Raw genomic sequence first — 18723 nt, 5'->3', positions numbered from 1 at the left:
AGTAGTTGACTTCGAGTCACGCTTATGCAGGGGTATTGACTGTACGATCGCTAAAATATGGATTCTATCATGCCCAGCCTTCAACTTGAAGACCTCCATCCCATTCAGTTCCATTCATCGCATGATTCCCAACATCTCCTTCTTCAGCCATATCCTCGTTCACCCAATCCATAGACTCAAGTTCACGTACAAAGAAATCCCGCTCTTCCTCCATCATAGATGCACCCTCAGGTCCACCCATAATATCCTTATACCGACGTAGATGCCACCAATGCGTGAGTCCACGGAGAGCCTGTTCCAACGGTAACGCTTCTTCGACCTCAGCGTCAACATCAGAACCAGCAAGCCAATCATCGCGAAGCTCTGGTCGACAATATAAATAGATGGCAGTGATAACACGCATATTGCTCTGCCGCCATTTACGTCCGCAGTAGGGGACTTGGGATTTGAAAAGTTTGAGAGTATAGAAACGTAGGTCTGGGTCAGGGATCTTCAGACCCTTGCGTAGGATCGTGCTGGATTTATATTGCACAAGGAGGAGGCAGCGATGTGCTTTGTCTCGGGTAATCTTTTGCATGATGTGCAAGTAGTTGATGGCGGAGAAGAAATTCCGGAAAGAAAAGACGGTGATCGGCTCTTTGGGTAATGGAGCTGTCGGATAGCCAAGTTCGTCGACTTCAGGACGGGTGGGACCTTCGAGTACATCTGCGATGGAATCTTCAGGCGAAAGACCTCCTACAGACGTAGGTTCGTGTGAATTAGGACGATTGCGAGATATCGGGGGCGGAACAGCTTCATCTTCACTCTCGGTGTCCCCGCCATTGGTGTTTTCCGGTTCGACAGGGTTATCCGAATGGTCGGAGCAGAAACGGAAAAATCTAGCAGCGGTCAGTTACGTGGTTGTGTACGAAGAAGAAGGCAAGAGGGAAACGAACGATAATTCTTCACGGTCATTCTTTTGGGCCACCGCCTGATCAACATCTTGATGAGCGAACATCTTCAAGATCAATGGAAGATAATTTGAGTCGAGCAAGAGTTGAGTCATATATTCAAATTTCAGAATATCTGTAATCGGTGAGTGTGCAATCCAGAAGAATGTGGATTCTGAGAGGTTTAGACTTACGAGATCGCTTAAACCATTTCAACAATAGAAGCAAAGTTCCAGAGACAGCTTTCCCAGTGATCTCTCGTAGTCGGAGATTATCCAGCTCATCAATGGAAAGCTCATTGAGAAATTGCCCAGATCCTCCATTGATACCATGGCCATTACTAGAAATTTTCGTTAATGAGGGTGTTTTGACTGGGGAACATCCGAGAATGAATACATACACCATGCTTTGTGAGTTAGAAGCACTCGCCTGATTGACCACCGCGCTGACATTTGTCAGGATGATTTTTAGGAAGACAATCGTGATAGATTGTAGATGAGCCAAAGTATGGGACTGGAAAGCATTAGAGCTTGACAAAATATTAACAATCAACGAGCATTGAACTCACATAAAAGCCCTCCACAGCATCAAGACGTCGCTGAATATCCGGATCATCGACTTCTTCCTTGGGAGTATCGGGCTCGGCTTGAGAAGGTTGCTCGTCCAAGCCTAAATTACCGACGTTTTCTTCCAGGTCATTGGCCCATGAATAGTCAGGCACACGTGAAGGTTGTTCGTGATTCCAACCCCGGTCATACTTCATAAAATTCTCCCGCTCATCCCAGAGTTGCTGCATTGCCCGTGTCATTTTTACATGAGTAGAAAACAGTCTACCTGCCTCAATAATCGACGCTGGCACGTCGCTGCCCTCCCATCTCTTTCCCACCAGGACATCCTGGCGTTCGGTAGTGCCCTTGCCACCAATCCGATTGCTGGTGTCATCTAGCGGAGGATACATGAGCGGGAAATTTTGATTCGTCTGATAATTCTGTTTCTTGCCTGCCTTTCCACCAGGACCAATTGGCGACGGAGGCGGAGATGGGGCCGGTGTTGCAATATGTACTGACTGCTGCAGGATAGAGCCATTACCACTGGCTACAGAGGGACCGACACCGCAGAATGGAGCTGCAGCTTTGTGAGGATGCTGAGGAAGAGGTGGTAGAATCGAGTTATTGTCAAGTTCCAGGGGAACAAGCGGAGGCGGCGGGTTGTAAGCAGGGTATTTAGATGTAATTTCTTGTCGGAAAGTATGGTAGTCCAAAGGTGACGCAGTCAAAAATGGTGTCCTTCTGTTGGTCGAGTTTTCTTCTGCTTCAAACTTTGGCTCCAAAACTTCTTTGGCTCGTTTTAACCGCTCACTGCCGCCAAATATCAGAAGTAGGGTCTTCCAAAGAAGAAGAATGATTCTAGTCAGGGGAATATTAGCAGATTCATCCCATCTCAGCCTCGCGATAATTTCAACGATCGTGACAAGCAAACACGGCTGAGATTCACTCAATGAATCACGAATCAAAGTACATTGAGGATCTTGGGCCTCTTGTCTCCGACCAACCTCAATGACAAAGTACAGGCAAGTGAGCAGCAAGTTTGCTTCTCGCTCTGGAGCAGCAATATCTCCGACACTCAGGCGTTCAAATTCGATACCATCTGGGTCGGGGCCAAAGGAGGCACGGCTCTTGTCAAATATTTGACTCAGTCTCTCCACTAGAACAGAAATCCCATCACACTGCTGAACAAGTGAGACATTTTGTTCGATCCACTCAATCTGGAGAGATTTGGACCTAGGATTCTCGGCCGCTGTCTTTGCGTCTGGGCTGTCGGGGAAATCTGCCGCAACTCGCCCTCCAGTCGAACCCCATACACCTGTCACAGCATAACAGACGTTCTCCAAAGCTTCCAGTCGTACAGAGATATCAGGGTGTCTTGTTTTGTGAAGAGATTCCCTAATAAAATTCCGGCGCAAGCTTTCAGAGGCGTCTATCCACGATAGCTCAGGAGTCTCCGAGGCATATTTCAAGCTGAAATCGCTCCACTGTCGGTTGAAAGTTGATTTCATACCAACTAATATGACCCGGTCAAATTCATTGTACTGGAACCATTCGTCAATTTCATCTGGAAAGGACTGCGCGTCGGCATATTCGAAAGCATAAGCTGGCTGTTCGATCTTGGGCATTTCCTGGACAAGCCGGCGCAGCTGAGCAAGACTTAGAGAATCCGTTGGACGATCGGCATTTTGCTGAACGGGAGCTGGGGGAGGGGGTTGCAATGGTGGAGGTGGTGCAGAGCTCTCTCGACGAAGTTCGGGTCGTTTGGGAGCCTTCTGAGGCTGGGAGGCTTCCGATGAAGGTGTGGCCTGTTCAGCTTGTTCCTGGCGTAGACCCTCCGCAACTTCTTCCATCAATTGGTCGTCTGAGACGGGTGAAATATCTGTTCCCGTCTGATCTACTTCATCTGCTTTGACGATATGGTGTTCGGTCATAGCGGCGTCGGCAGTCGTTGGCGGGATGTCCATGAGGGGTGGCCACGGAGATGGTGAGTTTTTCAACGGCTCGCTGGGTTATGGATGGCCAGAAAGATTTTGGTGACTGGATTTATGGACATCGGGGTGATATACAGGTGATTGGAGAATAGAGACGATCTTGAGGTCACCGGAGCCTCGATCGATACGCGATGTAGCCCATCCAAACCGCCAAACATTGGGGACTCGCGTGCCAAGCCGGAGATAATTGATAAGGGTCACGTTGGTATCACGTGTGTAGTATAAACACTCATTCACCGAAACAGTACACCAGCCATTGATGCAGTACGTTAATTCCTTCTATTTAATTATACTAAATCTATTCCGAGAAGAAGCACAGAGAGATGGAGTTGCACAATATCTATATCTGCGGTGGAGCTGCTGAGGTGACTACTCCTGTTCGGTAGCATCTAGACTCTCCTACTTACCCTCGAGTACACAGCTAACTATACACAGACAGTAACCAACAGTTCATGAGGGTCTGTTTTGCTTTATTCGTAGCTCTTGATCGGAATCTGGTAACGATTGCAACCAGCTACTATATGTTTCCTACTATCATCAAGTCTGTTATTCTGTTTCATCTACGTAAGTTCAGGTTAGCATTGGCTAGTATACCCTATGGTATGAGATAGTCAACTCCGAAAGACTGGATCTCTTGGATGAGAACATCATCATATGTGCGTGTGCGAGACTATGAACTATAATTTACAGACGAAATCAAGTTGGTCTTTCTTTCACTGGGACTTGCGCGCCGCATTGTGACGCTGCTCTAACCTCCGCGTCTCCCAACGCTGCCACCCAGCCTCGGCCAGATCTTCATTGACCAATAGATCGCGCACTCGCAGTAGACGCGAGACTGTCAAGTCTGTAGCCCAATCAATCCATCCTAGGCGTCGAAGCAAGCCGGTTATAACGAACCAACCACAAGCACACACGAAGCCGGCTCCACTGCCAGCAAGCACCTGTCGTGGTGTGTGGTAATTCAGGTAGATACGACTGGCAGAGACAGCAACTGCACTGGAACAAAGGCCCAGGGACAAGGCACCACGAAGTATGAAGTCGCAGTAGGGGTAGGAACTCGCATAAGACGGAGTGTGTCGAAAGAGAAGGAAAAGGGTGAGGTAGACGGCGAAGAAGGTCATGAATTGTGCATGGGAAGAGGGCATTCCATAGCCCTTGCCGAACATTTCTAGTCACATTTAGTCAGAAATTACCAATGTCCCCCACTACCGCGTAAAAGAGAGGTCTCTTGGAGAGACATTAATTTGAGAATGGACTGGCAATTTACCTCGCGGTCGCTCTTCCTTAATGATGCGTTTCAGCACAAAATTCAAGGCCTCACAGGCCAGCTGTCCAGCAAACATTAAAATCACCTCCATCTCTCTTGATGCCCAAGCCAGTGTAGCATAAGACACGCATAGAGCTTGAGGAAGCAGAGCTAGCCATGCCGACAACAAGGACAAAGGATCTTCTGGGTTCTAGAGAAAGAAAGCAAGAAAGAGGAATATAATTAGCCTTGTTTATGCCCAACTGCCTCGAAGACAACTCACATAATGGACATGAGTCAAAGACAATGAGGCTAGCGGGGTATCAGAATTCATTCTGACAGCTGCCTTTTAAGAAGAGTTCCGAGGTTGGAAACAAAGCGGAGCAGCAACCAAGAAGAAGCCAAGCTGGAGATGCCAAGACTTGATAGACTAATTGGGTATCTTTTACTTGCTGCTTTAAATGCTTATCTCTTATCGTATTAAAGAAGCGAGTAGTTCCCTCTGATAATTTTTTTTTTTGGAGGGGGAAGGCACGACCGACCACCGAGTCAGGCACCAAAACAGGCAGGGGCACACCTTCCAGCCTATTTTTCTTTTCAATTTCTTCTTTTCTCTTCTTCTTCTTCTTTCAATCTTCTCTATTTTCCTTCATCTTCACCTCACTCGATAAAACCCATTTTAGTCTTACTTCTCCATATCAAATCATGACGCAGTCGCTGCTTTACTCTTCTTTCTACACTTCCTTTGCCGCTCACACTCAGCCCGCCTCGTTACATCATTTGATATACCCCTCCCAGGCCAACCAACATCACCGAGCACGAATAGTACGCGCACGAATTCCTTGATCCGGGGATTTTCACAAGAATAATTATCCCTTCGGGGGTTTTAGTTGCGTCCCTTGGTGATCTGATTGTGGTTTTGGTTTTTTTGGGACAGTTGGCGTGTCTCTCCTGCGGGACAGCATCATCTTGCCTCCCATTTCTGCCCGATCGCCACTCCTATTCATTTTTGATCTTCACCATCTATATCTCTTACTTTTTTCAAATTCCAGTACGCAAACCCTCTTGCGAATGGGCAAGCCATGACCCTACACTTCTGAACAGAACCCAAACTGAGCTGCCGAAGCCCGGAGATCGTGGCAGACGCATCTCAGTAAAACAATATACCCTGTTCCTGACACCGGACCTTCCCAAGGTCGTTTTCATTCCTGCAGGATGACCGATCTCGAATTAGAGGATGACCGCTCTGTTGAGCTCTCCTCCATTGTCGCCATCTTCCCAGAGATTCAGATCAACCCCGCGTCGCCGTTTAAAGCCTCATTAGATCTGCCTGTTACTTTGCCATCGCCAACCCGTTTCTGCTTCGAACAGCCGCTCGACCCCGGTCTACCTGCCGCGCTGACACCTCCCACGTCCGTTGATGGTATAAAAGCCGATCTTGGTCCTCCTGCGCCCCGGGGATGTTCATATCTTGCTACACTTGCCACCCCTCAGTCTGGAAATTCAATTACCTGAAGGCTACCCCGCCGAAAAGCCACCGATTCTCCGGCTCAATACTCACCCACCATGGCTCCCAGGGCCTACTTTAGAGGCATTAGCTCATGATTGCACACGGCTATGGGAGGAGTGTGGTCGGGATATGGTGGTTTTCACTTACATCGACCACCTTCAACAATTGGCGGAATCCGCCTTCGGCATTCAAGACACCCCCGACGGTGAGCTTTGTTTATCGCAGGATCTCAAGATCGCCTTGTTAGAATTCAACAACAAAACCGAGCGAGAGAAGTTTGAAAGGGAAACATTCGAATGTGGGGTATGTTTGGAGCCTAAGAAAGGCGCGAATTGCTACCGACTACAGCGATGCTCCCACGTCTTTTGTGTTGCTTGCTTGCAAGATTTTTATAACACATGCATCGCCGAGGGTGACGTTGATTCCGTTAAATGCCTCGCGCCCGATTGCGACATGGCACAGGGCATGGATCATGCGCCAGAGGGAGAGATCGACACACCACGTCGTAAGAAGCGCCGGACCCTGACACCTAGCGAACTTCTCCAAATTCCTCTTGCCACTGAGACTGTGAAACGCTATGTTTTCCTCCGGCGCAAAAAGCAAATTGAAGCCGACAAAACGACGGTCTACTGTCCAAGACAATGGTGCCAAGGCGCTGCCCGATCTAAGCGGCACCCCAAGCCAATCGACCCTATGGCTGATGATGATGTATCAGATGATGAAGAAACGCCTACCGCTGAGACGAATGGAGATCCCGCGCCGATTCCTCCAGTAGAGGAGAGGCTTGCAATCTGCGAGGACTGTAATTACGCATTCTGTAGCATTTGTCGCAAAGGTTGGCATGGCGAAATAGTCCGTTGTGTTCCACCACGTCGGCAGGAAGAGTTGACAGAGGAGGAAAAGGCAACAGAACGTTATCTTTCGCTCTACACCACGCCTTGTCCAGAATGCAGCGTGCCTTGCCAAAAACGTATGGGTTGCAACCACATGCGTTGCTTTCAATGCGATACGCACTTCTGCTACCTCTGCTCAGGCTGGTTGGACCCGTCAAATCCATATCTTCATTTCAACCGTGCTGAAAGCTCCTGCTACAATCGTCTCTGGGAACTGGAGGGTGGTGACGGTACCGAGCCTGAAGGAGCCGAAGCTCTCCACCGTATCCCAGACGATCTTCTTATTTTCGATGATGACCACGATGATCCTGAGATTGAGAGTGACGATGACAACGACGATGATATCGATAATGATTTACTTGATTGGGAACTCAGCGATGATGAGGATGGTCACCCTCGCCTTCCTCCCCCTCCAGCCCCCATTCCACCACGCGTCAACCGCGGCGCTGCCAGGGCCGCGGGTCCACATCAACAAGGTCGCATGGATGTTGACCGTGCTGCACGAGCAGCAGCTTTAGAACGCCAGGCGCAGGCCCACGCCATGGCTGAGATTCGACGACGCGAAGCCGCCGATCCTCCTCGTCGAAATGGACCGGTTCGTCCACGAGAGCTTAACCCTGGCTTACAGCGTTTCCTCGAACTTGTACAAAATGATCGCGAGGATGAATGGGATAGTGACGAGTTGGAAGACGACTTCTAAGTTACCGGACGAAACATGGCACTCCGCGTTACCGCTGCTGTTTCTGTTGCTATATCTCGCTTGGTATTATTTTTTACCCTTTGGCATTACGTTACTATTTTCATGAGCTATGAAAATTTCCTTATGACCGTCATACACCATTTGATGTCTTTTCATGATCAGCCTCTTGCATTTGATTTATCCTTGGCTTTTGCATTCATCTTTACATATCCCCCATTCATCTTGACATGCGACTTGGACTATAATGGTTTATCCCACTTGCTTTCTGCCTTGCGTCCTAGCTTTTTGGCGAATTCTTTTCTTGCACCTAGATATCATTGTGGAATACAGGTCCTTTCATGCTTCAATTTCCTGAACTCGGACCATCCAAATTAAAAAGAGTAACACTATGGAATATTTGTATTTACGGTCTAAATCCTCGAGTTATTAAATGATTTCAACAAGATGAAATAATAGTCAATCAACTAAAAATAAACAAGAATATGAACATTAACATAACCCATGCAAATGCCACAAAGCTCCAAAATGCAAACTCTCTCACGCGTACTCGTACAATAATATTGACCGTAGATATTTCTCTGATTCATATACCAGACATGAATGAAATGACCTTTAAATTGTGAGGTATTTTTCAAGCATCATGTAGAGAAAGGGAAGAAAGGTATCAAGGAGTGGATGGATGTAGCAAACGGTAGCTAACTTTTAACTCTTCCAGTCATGCCAGAATTCGTAGCTCATGACCGTATGGTCGCAGAATAAAAGGAGGAGTCTGTAATGGCGTGATGGATGCCAGCCGTGCCAGGGTTCGTGGGGACGGTAGGCGAGGGATGCTTGGGCGTGGGATTCTGGGAGTGTGAAGGGATCTTTTTGGGTGTTTTTCTTGGGTTTTGGGTTGGCGTCGTTGAGAGGAGTTTTCGAGGCGTGGTTATGTTGTTTGGGTGAGGATTTGTGGGGTTTGATGTTTTCGTCCGATGATGATGAAGAGGATTGGGATTGCGATTCGGATGATGGAGAAAGATCATTTTCGTCCGGGTTTAGAATGCGATAGTTGAATGTCTGCCAGTCCTTTGGATCGATTCCTCGAGGAATACTCGGTACGTCTTGGGGTACCTCGAATCCTGGCATTGGATTTACTGTAATACCAAGGAGAGGAATGATAGGACGTTCCTCTTCTGCTTCTTGCGTTGAGAAGGGAAGGATCCAATCCAGACGGAATGAAGAACCTATTTCTTCATGCCAGGTCAGGGTTATTATGGCAACTCGACCTTTTTGAGACGCTGCCACCACAAGTCCAAGCTCGGGAATGTATTTGACCATGTTGAAGCGATCGCAGAGCGAGCTGATTTCTGCATGCAGAGAGACCCGTTGGAAAAGTGGGCTTTTGCATATTATTTGGTATTCTGAATCCATTGGATATGCGGCTAGACTGATGTGATGTTCAGAGAAATGTATTACCGGGAAGAAATTCGGTTGTGGCGCTGTAAAATAGTTAGCTCAAGTTGCCCTTCTATTGATACTTTGCATTTTAGCATACGGTGAACTGCTTTGCTCCTCAATAGCGCCAAAGAAGGGTCAGGATCCCCAACCGAACCATCTGGGTATAAACAAGGCGGTACTCGGTGATGGTCATCATGATCATTCTCCCCAATGAGACTTGGCAGACTGCCCTGGGTCCGTGATCTCCGAGTTCTATCAAAATGCGAATCCTTGACTCGATTTTGAGGTGCACTGCCGTGGGCCTCGAGACTTCTTTCAGCCACGGTATCAACGCTATGGACAGCATCGAATTTCCACGGAATATGATCCTTCTCAAGACCAATGTAGGAGCCGGTTTGAGAGTCATCATCGATGCGACAGTCAGATGAGAAAATATCATCTGGTATGCAGGCAGGCGCCACATCTCTGCTTGAATCTTTATGCTTGAAACCATAAACAAAGATCTGGGATGCATCTGGGACTCCTTCTATACAACGGGAAATGTCGAGAATCATGCGTTGAGCAATATTTTGCGCATTTGGCTTACAGCCACAAGCTTCTTCGATCGTGCGACATGGCCTGAATGTTCGCGGGTCCAAGGGAATAACTGACCAGCCTCTCTGAGGTGGATTATTGGATGGATGACCAGGATAATATACTCTGGATGGCCATAAATCGTCCCAGATCCTCCAGACAATAAGTCTATTACTTATATCTGTACTAACCATCCACATTCCATTAGGATTCAGATCGAAATTGGCGAATGAGACGCAAGGAATATTGTCAAAATGACCTCTGTAGGTCAATCGTAGATTCCGGGTCCGATAATGCCTTGGCATAAGTTGATGTAGTTGGTAAAGCTGTTTCCTGCTTTCCACAGGCTCCCATGTTTGGTCCGTCGCATTCATTCCCGTGCTGATATCGTCGGAAGATTCAGTCTCGTCGTCCCTATCCTCCGCAGCCGGGTCTACCAATGCAAACGCATAAATGGTGATGAGGCCCGTATTGGCACTTACAGCGATAAGGCGGGCATATTTGTGAGTAGCCAGACCCCAGGCGCTCATTCCGACATTTTCCACGAAGAACGGACTGATTTCAGCGCCGTCAAAGGGCCGTTTGTAACCACTCTTCGCACAGCGTTTGACTGCAGAATAGATCGCCTCCACATGATAACCGCAGACATTTCCCGAGTCTGTCGCCAGCAACAAAACTTCATCGCGGCCTAGGTCATCCACAAGGATATTGTTGATCGTATGTGGGTTCATGCGATCAATATAACCTTCCATCAAGGGATCCTTCATCACAGGCTTAATGACCATTTCAGGTTCATATCCAAGTAGTTGCTGGGGGCCTTTCGGTATCCAGACATAAATATCACAGAGATGTGCGACAAAGATGAGGTTTCGCCTCTGTGACGCTGCTGACTGTATAACAAGATCAGCCAAAAGTACGGAATCGCAATCATCGAGTGCAATGAATCTCTTACCAGATTATTTCGCCAAGTAGCAATCGGAGGACCAAACTTATCATGTTTCCTAAGAACATAGATCAATATCACTCTATATCATATCTCAAATTCACTCTTCAAACGTACGTGGGGAACTATCCAAGTCAGTCTTCAATACCTCACGTGCGGGGGATAATCAGCCCACTCACTCGATCCTCTTCCTTTTCAACATTTAAAGCCTGAATCCGAGGCCGAAGCCTATGTATATCCCGGCCATCGGGACCGACCTTCACGTCTAGCCTCCCGGGGCTGGGAGCATCCATTTCCCCAAACTATGAGTAGTGAGAGATGACGATGGCCGGGTGTCGATAGGAGGTGCTGGAATCGTGGACGAGCAGCTTCAGCGAGTGAATTGAAGTCAGGATTTTCATTGCCAAGAACTGAAATAACTCAAGTCAAAAAAAAGAAGAGGAGAGAAAAGAGAAGGAAAGAAAGAGGAGGAGGGGTAGACGTCTGGGAAGTTCCGCGATGTGACAAGCTCCCAGCAGCTTCTCGCCGGCTTTGGACAAGCGGGGAGCCAAAAAGGGCCCACCGCCTGCTCCTTTCCACCTCTTCCGCCTTCAACTTGACGCTTCCTTTAACTTTTGACTGGCAAGGTATCAGTTGAACTTCACACCATGGATTTGGTGGCTAGTATACGCAAAGAAGGCAGCCGGTAAGTTTAAGTTACTCCCTCTGGTAGTACGCCTATGCCCATGCTAATATATCTAGTGGCGGGCGCAATGAGTTCAAATGGAGCGATGTCCAGAACTCCACTCATCGAGAGAACTACCTCGGTCACTCATTAATGGCCCCAGTCGGACGCTGGCAACAAGGTCGAGATCTACAATGGTACGCCAAGGGTGAAGAAGGGGATCAGGAAGAAGAAGCTCGCAAACAACAAGAGGAACGACAACGAGTCAAAGATGCCGAAGAGGAAGCGATGGCCCGCGCCCTAGGTTTACCTTTACCAGTAAAAGCTCAAGCTCGAGAAAACGCCAATTTGACACCTCTCGGCGACAAGGCGCAGTTAGATGGACCCAGCGCAGGCGAGGAGAAACAGGAACGAGAATCCCGCAGTGAGCGACGACACAGACATAACAGTCGCAGTCGCAGTCGGGACCGTAATCGCGATCGCAAGCGCAGTCGAAGTCGCAGTCCACGACGAGAGAGACGAAGGGATCGAAGTGATGATCGAGGTCGGGATCGTGATAGGCGACATCGTCGTCATCACAATGATGATCGGGAACGTGAGCGTGGTCGGGGTCAAGACCGGGATCGGAATCGGGATCGGGATCGGGATCACCGTGGCCATCGGCATCGGTCGAGATCCAAGGACCATCATCGCCAGAGACATAGCTCTCGTCCCCGATCACAGGATCGATCTCAGCGCAAAGATGGAAGTCATAGACGCGCAGACCGAAGTTATTCCCCCGCAGAACGACGAGTCCATGCAGACCGAGGCAGAGATAGGGAAGGTCATAATCGTCGAAATTGAAATACATACCAAATTCATGTATCACCAAACCTTATTGATACCAGTTTTGATGCGGCGTTTGGGAGCTCAGCGATTTATCAAATACTATATGTTCAATACAAATACTATCATTTTATCTAATTCCAAGTGTCCATGTGCGACGAGTCTAGTATACATTCCAAGACTTGCTTTACTTCAACATTCATATCTCACAGCTCATCATGGGACGTGCTTGCGCTCTCGCTGAGGTCCGGCATGGACATCATGTTCACCACCATACTGGTCCAGCCGGTAAAGTGCTGTGTTCGCTGTCCCTTGCCAGTGTCAGGGTTATACTGCTCCCAAGCGAATCCAGTCTTCTTCCACTCTCTAAAGACATTTTCAACCAGATTCTTGCGCAGTTGAGAGTACATTTCCCGAGCTTGTTCTTGGTGAGGGCCCGGAGTGATAGCGGTATCCTGAATCATAGAGAGGGTCAATTAGTAAATATATCAAAAGGCTTAAAAGTGTGTAACTTACGTAGAGATTCTTCAGCACCAGGTAATTGATTGGCATCCAGATAGGGCTTCTCCAATAATTCTCCGCAGTCTCGTAAAATTTATCCTGCTTACTCAAACTGCGAATACCATAGTCACTCCACAGTTGCTCAGGATCACTGATAAGATCCAAAACGGCCTTGAGGCGAGGACTATCAGGGCCCAACATGCCGGTCAAGAAGGGGAAAATAGAAATGTAACCCTTGTGGCAGACATGAACGCTCTCCTCGAATTCATCAATAGTAGCATCGCAGAAGGTCTGCTCTTTCTCGTCCCAGTGCAAATCGTCAATGTTGCGAGTAATGGCATTCTCATGGTAAGCGAATTCCTCCGCGTCATCCTCCTCGCCCAAAGCCTCGGCAATCCGACGTAGAGTCCGAGTCATCATACCCATCCAACTGATGAGATCCACATGAAGCTCACCAGGGTGAGGGGGTTGAGCACGAGGATAGTCATCAATGCCAGATGTCAATATGTGTTGCTCAGACCGACCGCGCCAGCGGTAGGCTTCCTTAGTAGAGAATGCTTCGCGATCATATGACTTGATGTCACCTCGCTGGGTGTTTCTGAACCAGTTGTAGTGTCTCTTCATTAGTGGATAGAATGAGCGGAGATATGCTTCGGATAATTCAGGGTTACGCAGAGTTGCAGTGCGTAAGCCCTCGGCCACATCAGGAATATCAAGAGATTCTGACTGGTGGCTCTTGTTGGCCTTTGCTTTATCCATGAAAGCTTCCAGGGCCATGAAAAGAGTAGGAGGGTTGGCGTAGTGGGGGTACTGAATGGTGAATTCAGGAGGGACCTTGCTGCGAGCTTCTAGTCCAAGAATCTGTTCGCGAGCAATCCAGCCATCCTCATCCATGAGATGGAACCAACTTTTGATGATTTCAAGGCTTTTGAGATAGATATTAGCACATAATGTTTCCTTTGTGGCGGTAATCGATTCCACTTACGCAAGATCGGAGTCGTACTCCATCACGGGCATCAGATGGAAGCCCTCGTCCCAGAGGAAGCCTCTAGGGAAGAAAGGTCGAGAAGGAACGCAAGTGAAGAGGTCCTTGGGGCCCTCGAATACAGGCTGTGCGGCAGCCCTTGCCTCTGCAGTCTCCTCCCAGAAACCCTCATTCTCCTCATCATAGGCAGGGGATGCAGAGCGGTCGACAACGTCGTCGCCGTGGAAGAATCCAATGCCTCCAACCAAGTTGGAAAGCATGGCCTTGGAGAACTTGGCATACTCGTCCGTCTTAAAAGGTGCCTTTGGTTCCAGAACCTCTTGGAATCGCTGCGAGAAAGAGAGAGAGGCAGCCTCGAGTTCTTTGGTGATAGTCTCCGCTATAATCCTGTTAGACCAATGATATTGCGGTGATTGTTGTGGAATGATAGTATAACAACGTACAAGTCACAGGCTCAGAAGCTGATCCAGAGGAGAACAAAACATCAAACTAGTAATATCAGCAATGCTGTACGCTCAGTGTTTTCACACGACAAATTGCATACCTCGAAGGGGCCAGTGAAGATCTTCTGGACCATGTGAACATTACCTTGTCCAGGGACGTGGGGAATCGTAAATAATTGTGCAGGGGGAGGAGGGTTGTCCGTCCCATGCTCATTGATAGTTTTCTCGACTTCAGCCTTCATCTGAGTGAACAAAATACCTATCAAATCATCAGCAAATGCGTAAAAAGAACATAAGGCATCGACTGTTCAACCCACCCTTGGCTTGCCAGAGGTGTTGCTGTGGCATTGTGGCACTTGACACAATACCCTGACCCAAGGGCTTCTCATCGTAAGTAGGATGATCATGGTTGAAATACTCATTGCTCTCCGGTCCAGAAGTAACGTCAATAGAAAAATCACCTAGCTCCGACGAGTATCCATTGAGCTTCAAGTCACCATCAAGCGGAGAGCTCGAAGAAGCAGTGTTCATATCAACACTCAATTCACCAAGTCCCTCAAGGGTTGTATAGAAAACCATTGAGACGGGCTGATCAGGACTTCCATCTTCACGAGGTGTCCCCTTCACACGGAATCCCCAACTTCCTCCATGCTGGCCACCAGGCACCTTGACGAAATCAATGGTCAAGTCCAGACTATTCCCAGCGTCATGAATAGTCTCCCTTCCACCCTTTCGTACATCATACTCATCCCAACCATATCCAGCCATCCCCTCATTCTGTTCGCAGGTGTGTCTAAAGTCTTAAATTGGTGTTAGCACGTCCATGCAGAGCCATTGGAGATAGCAATTACAACATACTCTGTTGGGCAGTACCGAAGTCGTCGACCTTAGCCCACATCAATCCTGCAGAAAGACTATTCGCAATGCGAGGACGCACGCCAAAGTACAGGTTGGACTTATAAGGGCCCCATAACAGCGAGTGATTGTTAGCGCGGGCGGCCTCGTTGATTAGAATTGAGGCATCGGTATGGTCAATGGATGCTGAGATCCCGGTCGCGTATAGGACCGTTGATAAAAGAGAGGAAAATGCGAAAGGTCGCATCTTTGCTTTCGCATTAATGCAATGCAATGAGAGAGAGTTGAAGGAAGGTTGGCGGAGCTCGTTGGTCTCTCCGCAATGACGTGGCCCGAGCTTTCTGAGTAACACTTGACTGCCTTCGATGGAGTATATATTTGCATTTTAGTCTTTACCAGATTGATAAGTCTTTTATTTTTAGGAAGGATTTTTATTTTGGATATAAATGAATGATTCATTTACTGAGCTAGAATTGAAAATATATAATAAATATGGCTGTTGCCATATTTGCTGGTATTTACTACTAGTGTCACGTTCAAGTTCCATCTGAAGAAGTCTGATATAAATTCATCTGATCTCTAGTGTACCAAGGTAGAGTTTGTGTAATAATCACAATCACAGCTGATCCCGAGGATCCAATGACCCGATTTTAGCACTCTTAGCCTTCCCATCAAACACAAACTCGCTCATTAACTTGCCCGTACCAGGACCATTCTGAATACCCCAGCACGTATGTCCAGATGCAAGATACAATCCTTTATCATGAGTCAATCCAACAAGAGGCCCTCCAAACCCAGTACTATTGGGTAGATAACAAGCCTGTCGAGTCTGCACCGAACCATCCCGCAACTCATCGGAGATACTTCCAACCTGATCAATAATTTCCTGGCACCGTTCCTGATCAACTTCAACCTCAGCAGAGGTAGCCGGTAACGGCACAGTTTTATCTCCATCACCACAGGCGTAAACCGTATCATCTGGACGCGCATAAATCTCCGGTGCCGCCGCTGAAGCTCGAGACTTTTTGGCAGGATTGAAGTTCGCCGGTAATTCGATATTCGTGAATAACGCATACGCGCTCACTGGCCTAGTTGGTCGAATCACAACGCTGTGCGCGCGCATCGCGGAAATGGGCGCTTCAGGGAGTACATTTCTTGTCCATGGACCGGCAGCAACAATAACATCAGTTGCTGGGATCGTCCGCGACTCACCCGAAGATTTATCAGTATATGTCACGGACTTAACTGCCCCGTCAGGCCTGGCAATATCCGTCACTTGTCCCAGAATAACTTCCGCGCCCTTCTCTTCGGCTAATTTTGCCATAGAGGTCGTGAAGAGGTATGGATGTACTTGAGCCGTTTCACCTGGTCCACTCATACTCTCATACGCGCGCAGCAAATCTGGTTCAATCCAATCCAGATCCTCTGGGGTACTAGAGGACTTGAGTTTTGACATTGCGGCACGACTGCGTTTCTGTAGGGATTCGCCCTGATCTTTTCTCTCGGGTTTATCTGTCATTGCACGACCGCGAACAACGATTTGTCCACAGTTCGTCTCTCGGTATCCCCATCTATTCTTGCCATCATGTTCTTTTGCAAGTTGTGCGTGTAGTGGGTAGCTGAGGTCTACCAGGTTACTCGGATAAGCCCATTGCGCAAGTAATCCGCCTGCTTTTCCAGATGCCCCGCCAGCTATGTCGGAGGCTTCGAGGAGTGTAATTTTGTGACGGGTACGGTCGTAAGATGGGTGTCTTGTGAGGAAATATGCGGAGCAGCAACCAATGATGCCACCACCTAAATGATATCTGGTCAGCGCATTCAGTGGTTGTAAGAGCGCGGGGTATATATTGAATAGTGTAAAAGGCTGATTTCTTACCAACAATGACGATCTCACGGCGATCTGCAGAAGCAGACATTTTCACGCTTGGTATAATTTGGGAGGATAAAAATCTGAACGAAGCCACGGTGAATAGGGGAGTTGAAGAGTGAAATGCGAGAACCGGTGTTGGTCCGATGAGAACTACGTCACATCCCGATAACTAGCAATTTTGCACTATATTATCAAGCATATCTTGACCGAACAGGTTCAAACAAGTTCGATAGTTATTCTACTGTAGCGTAAATATCATGTCTAAAATGCTTCGATTTCCATTGGGTAAAGGCAATTAAATAACAGGGTCTTTGCCGTAAAAGATTTCAAACCAACCCGGGGACGATGCTCCGCAAATGCAAAAAGTGGCAGCAAAGAGAAGAAGTGAAGGTAGAAGATGAAGCAAAAGAGGTAAAAGTAAAAAGAGAAATGAGTATGAACAAACAAGACTTCCATTTAAACCAATGTAAAGCCACCCATTGAATTCCACGCATATAATCGACATTTCATCGCGACGGACTAAGAGGTCGGTTGAAACCTCCTGTACGATTCATGTACTGGCGGTACTCAATCTTCTTCTCCTTCCTGACACCATAGATATCATTTCCAGGGACTTTGGTGTTTTTCGTCGTACGGAATCGAGTGAATCCCATACTTTTCCGCATCATAGCCTCAAATTCATCTTCATCGGCATCTTCCTTGAAATCCACCTCCATTTCATCATCGTATCCCGACCCATTGGCCTTTCGATCATCATCCCGAGTTCGAGGGTCTCTGCGTTCAGAGCGTCGATCGCCTTTATATCCTCGTGGTGGAGATCTGGACCTCGACCGACCTTTGGTGCCATTTCGAGCTGGGGATCGCGAGCGTGGTCGTTCGCGATATTTGTCGCCTTTCGATGCATATCCTGTGTTGAATTGTTAGTCTTTGAAACTCATTTGTTGCTTCGGCATTGCCTTTTTGAGGTCGCTATAGCTGCCGCTACTTACCTCGTCTGTCGTAGCCACGCTCTCGACTCGTACTCCTCTTCCGATCCCTAGCCCCATGTCCATCTCTGTCTCTGTCCCTTCGGTCGCGGCGATCTCGAGACCAGCTCCTGTCTCGCCGTCTATCTTCCCCTCGTGAGCGTGAACGATACCGACGATCTTCTCGAGGACCGTCGCGTCGGTCATCTCGGGGTGGGCGCCGGCGCTCTTGGTCTGAAACTGCATCCGGTGAGCGATCTTTTGAGTCACTCATATCCCACATAGCGCTACTATCGACACGACGAGCGCGCTTTGCAGGAGGTTCTGCCATGGTGGTTTGGAGACAAAGGTGTTGTGTTGTCTGGTGCCGGGGTCTTTCGGCGAATGAAGTGGTGTAAATTGGAGCAATCACCAAATCGGGGAGATTATTGCTCTAGGTGTTAAAACAGAAGAACAGGAAAAAGGATCATGAGCCACTTTGAGCCCTGGGGGTATCACGTCGTTGCAATTGCGATTCACTGCGTCGTCTGCCAGAACCTTGAGAAGTTTATTACGGGCGGTGAGGGAGACCATTTGCGCAGTATATATCCGCTATCAGGTCAACTACAGTCCAATTTGGTGGAAATAATTGAATGACCTCAATGCTTTATTTTATTATTTATTTGGTGGACTGTTCAAGGTTGTGGTTAATATGGCTGTTAGGCTAAGAATAATTTACCCTGTGATAAAATCTGTTGTAGTTCTGTTGGGGTCACACAGCTACCTTCACTAGGTAGTGATGGAGGTATATCTTAGGGCCTGATCAGCATTATACCACGTATTTCTGAATGAGTATTATTTCGGCT

The 18723-nt window shown here is 48.0% G+C and overlaps 8 protein-coding genes across 8 annotated transcripts; 2 read left to right on the top strand and 6 right to left on the bottom strand.

Moving 5' to 3' along the window:
* Positions 1 to 67: 67 nt before the first annotated feature.
* On the bottom strand, positions 68 to 3441 carry N7469_000456 (FAR11/STRIP family protein; the record flags this gene model as incomplete). The annotated part of the gene is made up of 5 exons (XM_056639376.1): positions 68 to 878; positions 936 to 1065; positions 1124 to 1269; positions 1330 to 1442; positions 1498 to 3441. The coding sequence occupies 5 exons, from the start codon at positions 3439 to 3441 to the stop codon at positions 68 to 70; spliced, it is 3144 nt and encodes a 1047-aa protein (XP_056505133.1).
* A 740-nt stretch (positions 3442 to 4181) lies between these two features.
* Positions 4182 to 4826, bottom strand: N7469_000455 (phosphatase PAP2 family protein; the record flags this gene model as incomplete). Its single annotated transcript, XM_056639375.1, has 2 exons — positions 4182 to 4636; positions 4736 to 4826. The coding sequence occupies 2 exons, from the start codon at positions 4824 to 4826 to the stop codon at positions 4182 to 4184; spliced, it is 546 nt and encodes a 181-aa protein (XP_056505132.1).
* A 1103-nt stretch (positions 4827 to 5929) lies between these two features.
* N7469_000454 (RBR-type E3 ubiquitin transferase) lies at positions 5930 to 7817 on the top strand (the record flags this gene model as incomplete). Its single annotated transcript, XM_056639374.1, has 2 exons — positions 5930 to 6126; positions 6209 to 7817. 2 exons carry the CDS (start codon positions 5930 to 5932, stop codon positions 7815 to 7817), a joined length of 1806 nt encoding a protein of 601 aa, XP_056505131.1.
* A 702-nt stretch (positions 7818 to 8519) lies between these two features.
* Positions 8520 to 11063, bottom strand: N7469_000453 (uncharacterized protein; the record flags this gene model as incomplete). Its single annotated transcript, XM_056639373.1, has 5 exons — positions 8520 to 9295; positions 9352 to 10717; positions 10780 to 10828; positions 10888 to 10895; positions 10950 to 11063. 5 exons carry the CDS (start codon positions 11061 to 11063, stop codon positions 8520 to 8522), a joined length of 2313 nt encoding a protein of 770 aa, XP_056505130.1.
* A 354-nt stretch (positions 11064 to 11417) lies between these two features.
* On the top strand, positions 11418 to 12277 carry N7469_000452 (MMtag domain-containing protein; the record flags this gene model as incomplete). Its single annotated transcript, XM_056639372.1, has 2 exons — positions 11418 to 11455; positions 11512 to 12277. The coding sequence occupies 2 exons, from the start codon at positions 11418 to 11420 to the stop codon at positions 12275 to 12277; spliced, it is 804 nt and encodes a 267-aa protein (XP_056505129.1).
* Positions 12278 to 12465: 188 nt separating this feature from the next.
* cwh41 (mannosyl-oligosaccharide glucosidase) lies at positions 12466 to 15290 on the bottom strand (the record flags this gene model as incomplete). Its single annotated transcript, XM_056639371.1, has 7 exons — positions 12466 to 12714; positions 12776 to 13685; positions 13746 to 14124; positions 14189 to 14234; positions 14290 to 14447; positions 14506 to 14988; positions 15047 to 15290. 7 exons carry the CDS (start codon positions 15288 to 15290, stop codon positions 12466 to 12468), a joined length of 2469 nt encoding a protein of 822 aa, XP_056505128.1.
* A 369-nt stretch (positions 15291 to 15659) lies between these two features.
* On the bottom strand, positions 15660 to 16959 carry N7469_000450 (FAD-dependent oxidoreductase; the record flags this gene model as incomplete). Its single annotated transcript, XM_056639370.1, has 2 exons — positions 15660 to 16837; positions 16920 to 16959. The coding sequence occupies 2 exons, from the start codon at positions 16957 to 16959 to the stop codon at positions 15660 to 15662; spliced, it is 1218 nt and encodes a 405-aa protein (XP_056505127.1).
* Positions 16960 to 17419: 460 nt separating this feature from the next.
* N7469_000449 (SNUT3/LISCH7 family protein) lies at positions 17420 to 18209 on the bottom strand (the record flags this gene model as incomplete). The annotated part of the gene is made up of 2 exons (XM_056639369.1): positions 17420 to 17820; positions 17903 to 18209. The coding sequence occupies 2 exons, from the start codon at positions 18207 to 18209 to the stop codon at positions 17420 to 17422; spliced, it is 708 nt and encodes a 235-aa protein (XP_056505126.1).
* Positions 18210 to 18723: the final 514 nt, after the last annotated feature.

This window comes from Penicillium citrinum (assembly GCF_028827155.1).
Source record: "Penicillium citrinum strain IBT 23319 chromosome Unknown utg000001l:1.0-4955037.0:1.0-4956770.0, whole genome shotgun sequence".
NCBI lineage: Eukaryota > Fungi > Ascomycota > Eurotiomycetes > Eurotiales > Aspergillaceae > Penicillium > Penicillium citrinum.
Note: the sequence above shows the minus strand (reverse complement) of the source record. Positions and strands in the feature narration are given on the sequence as shown.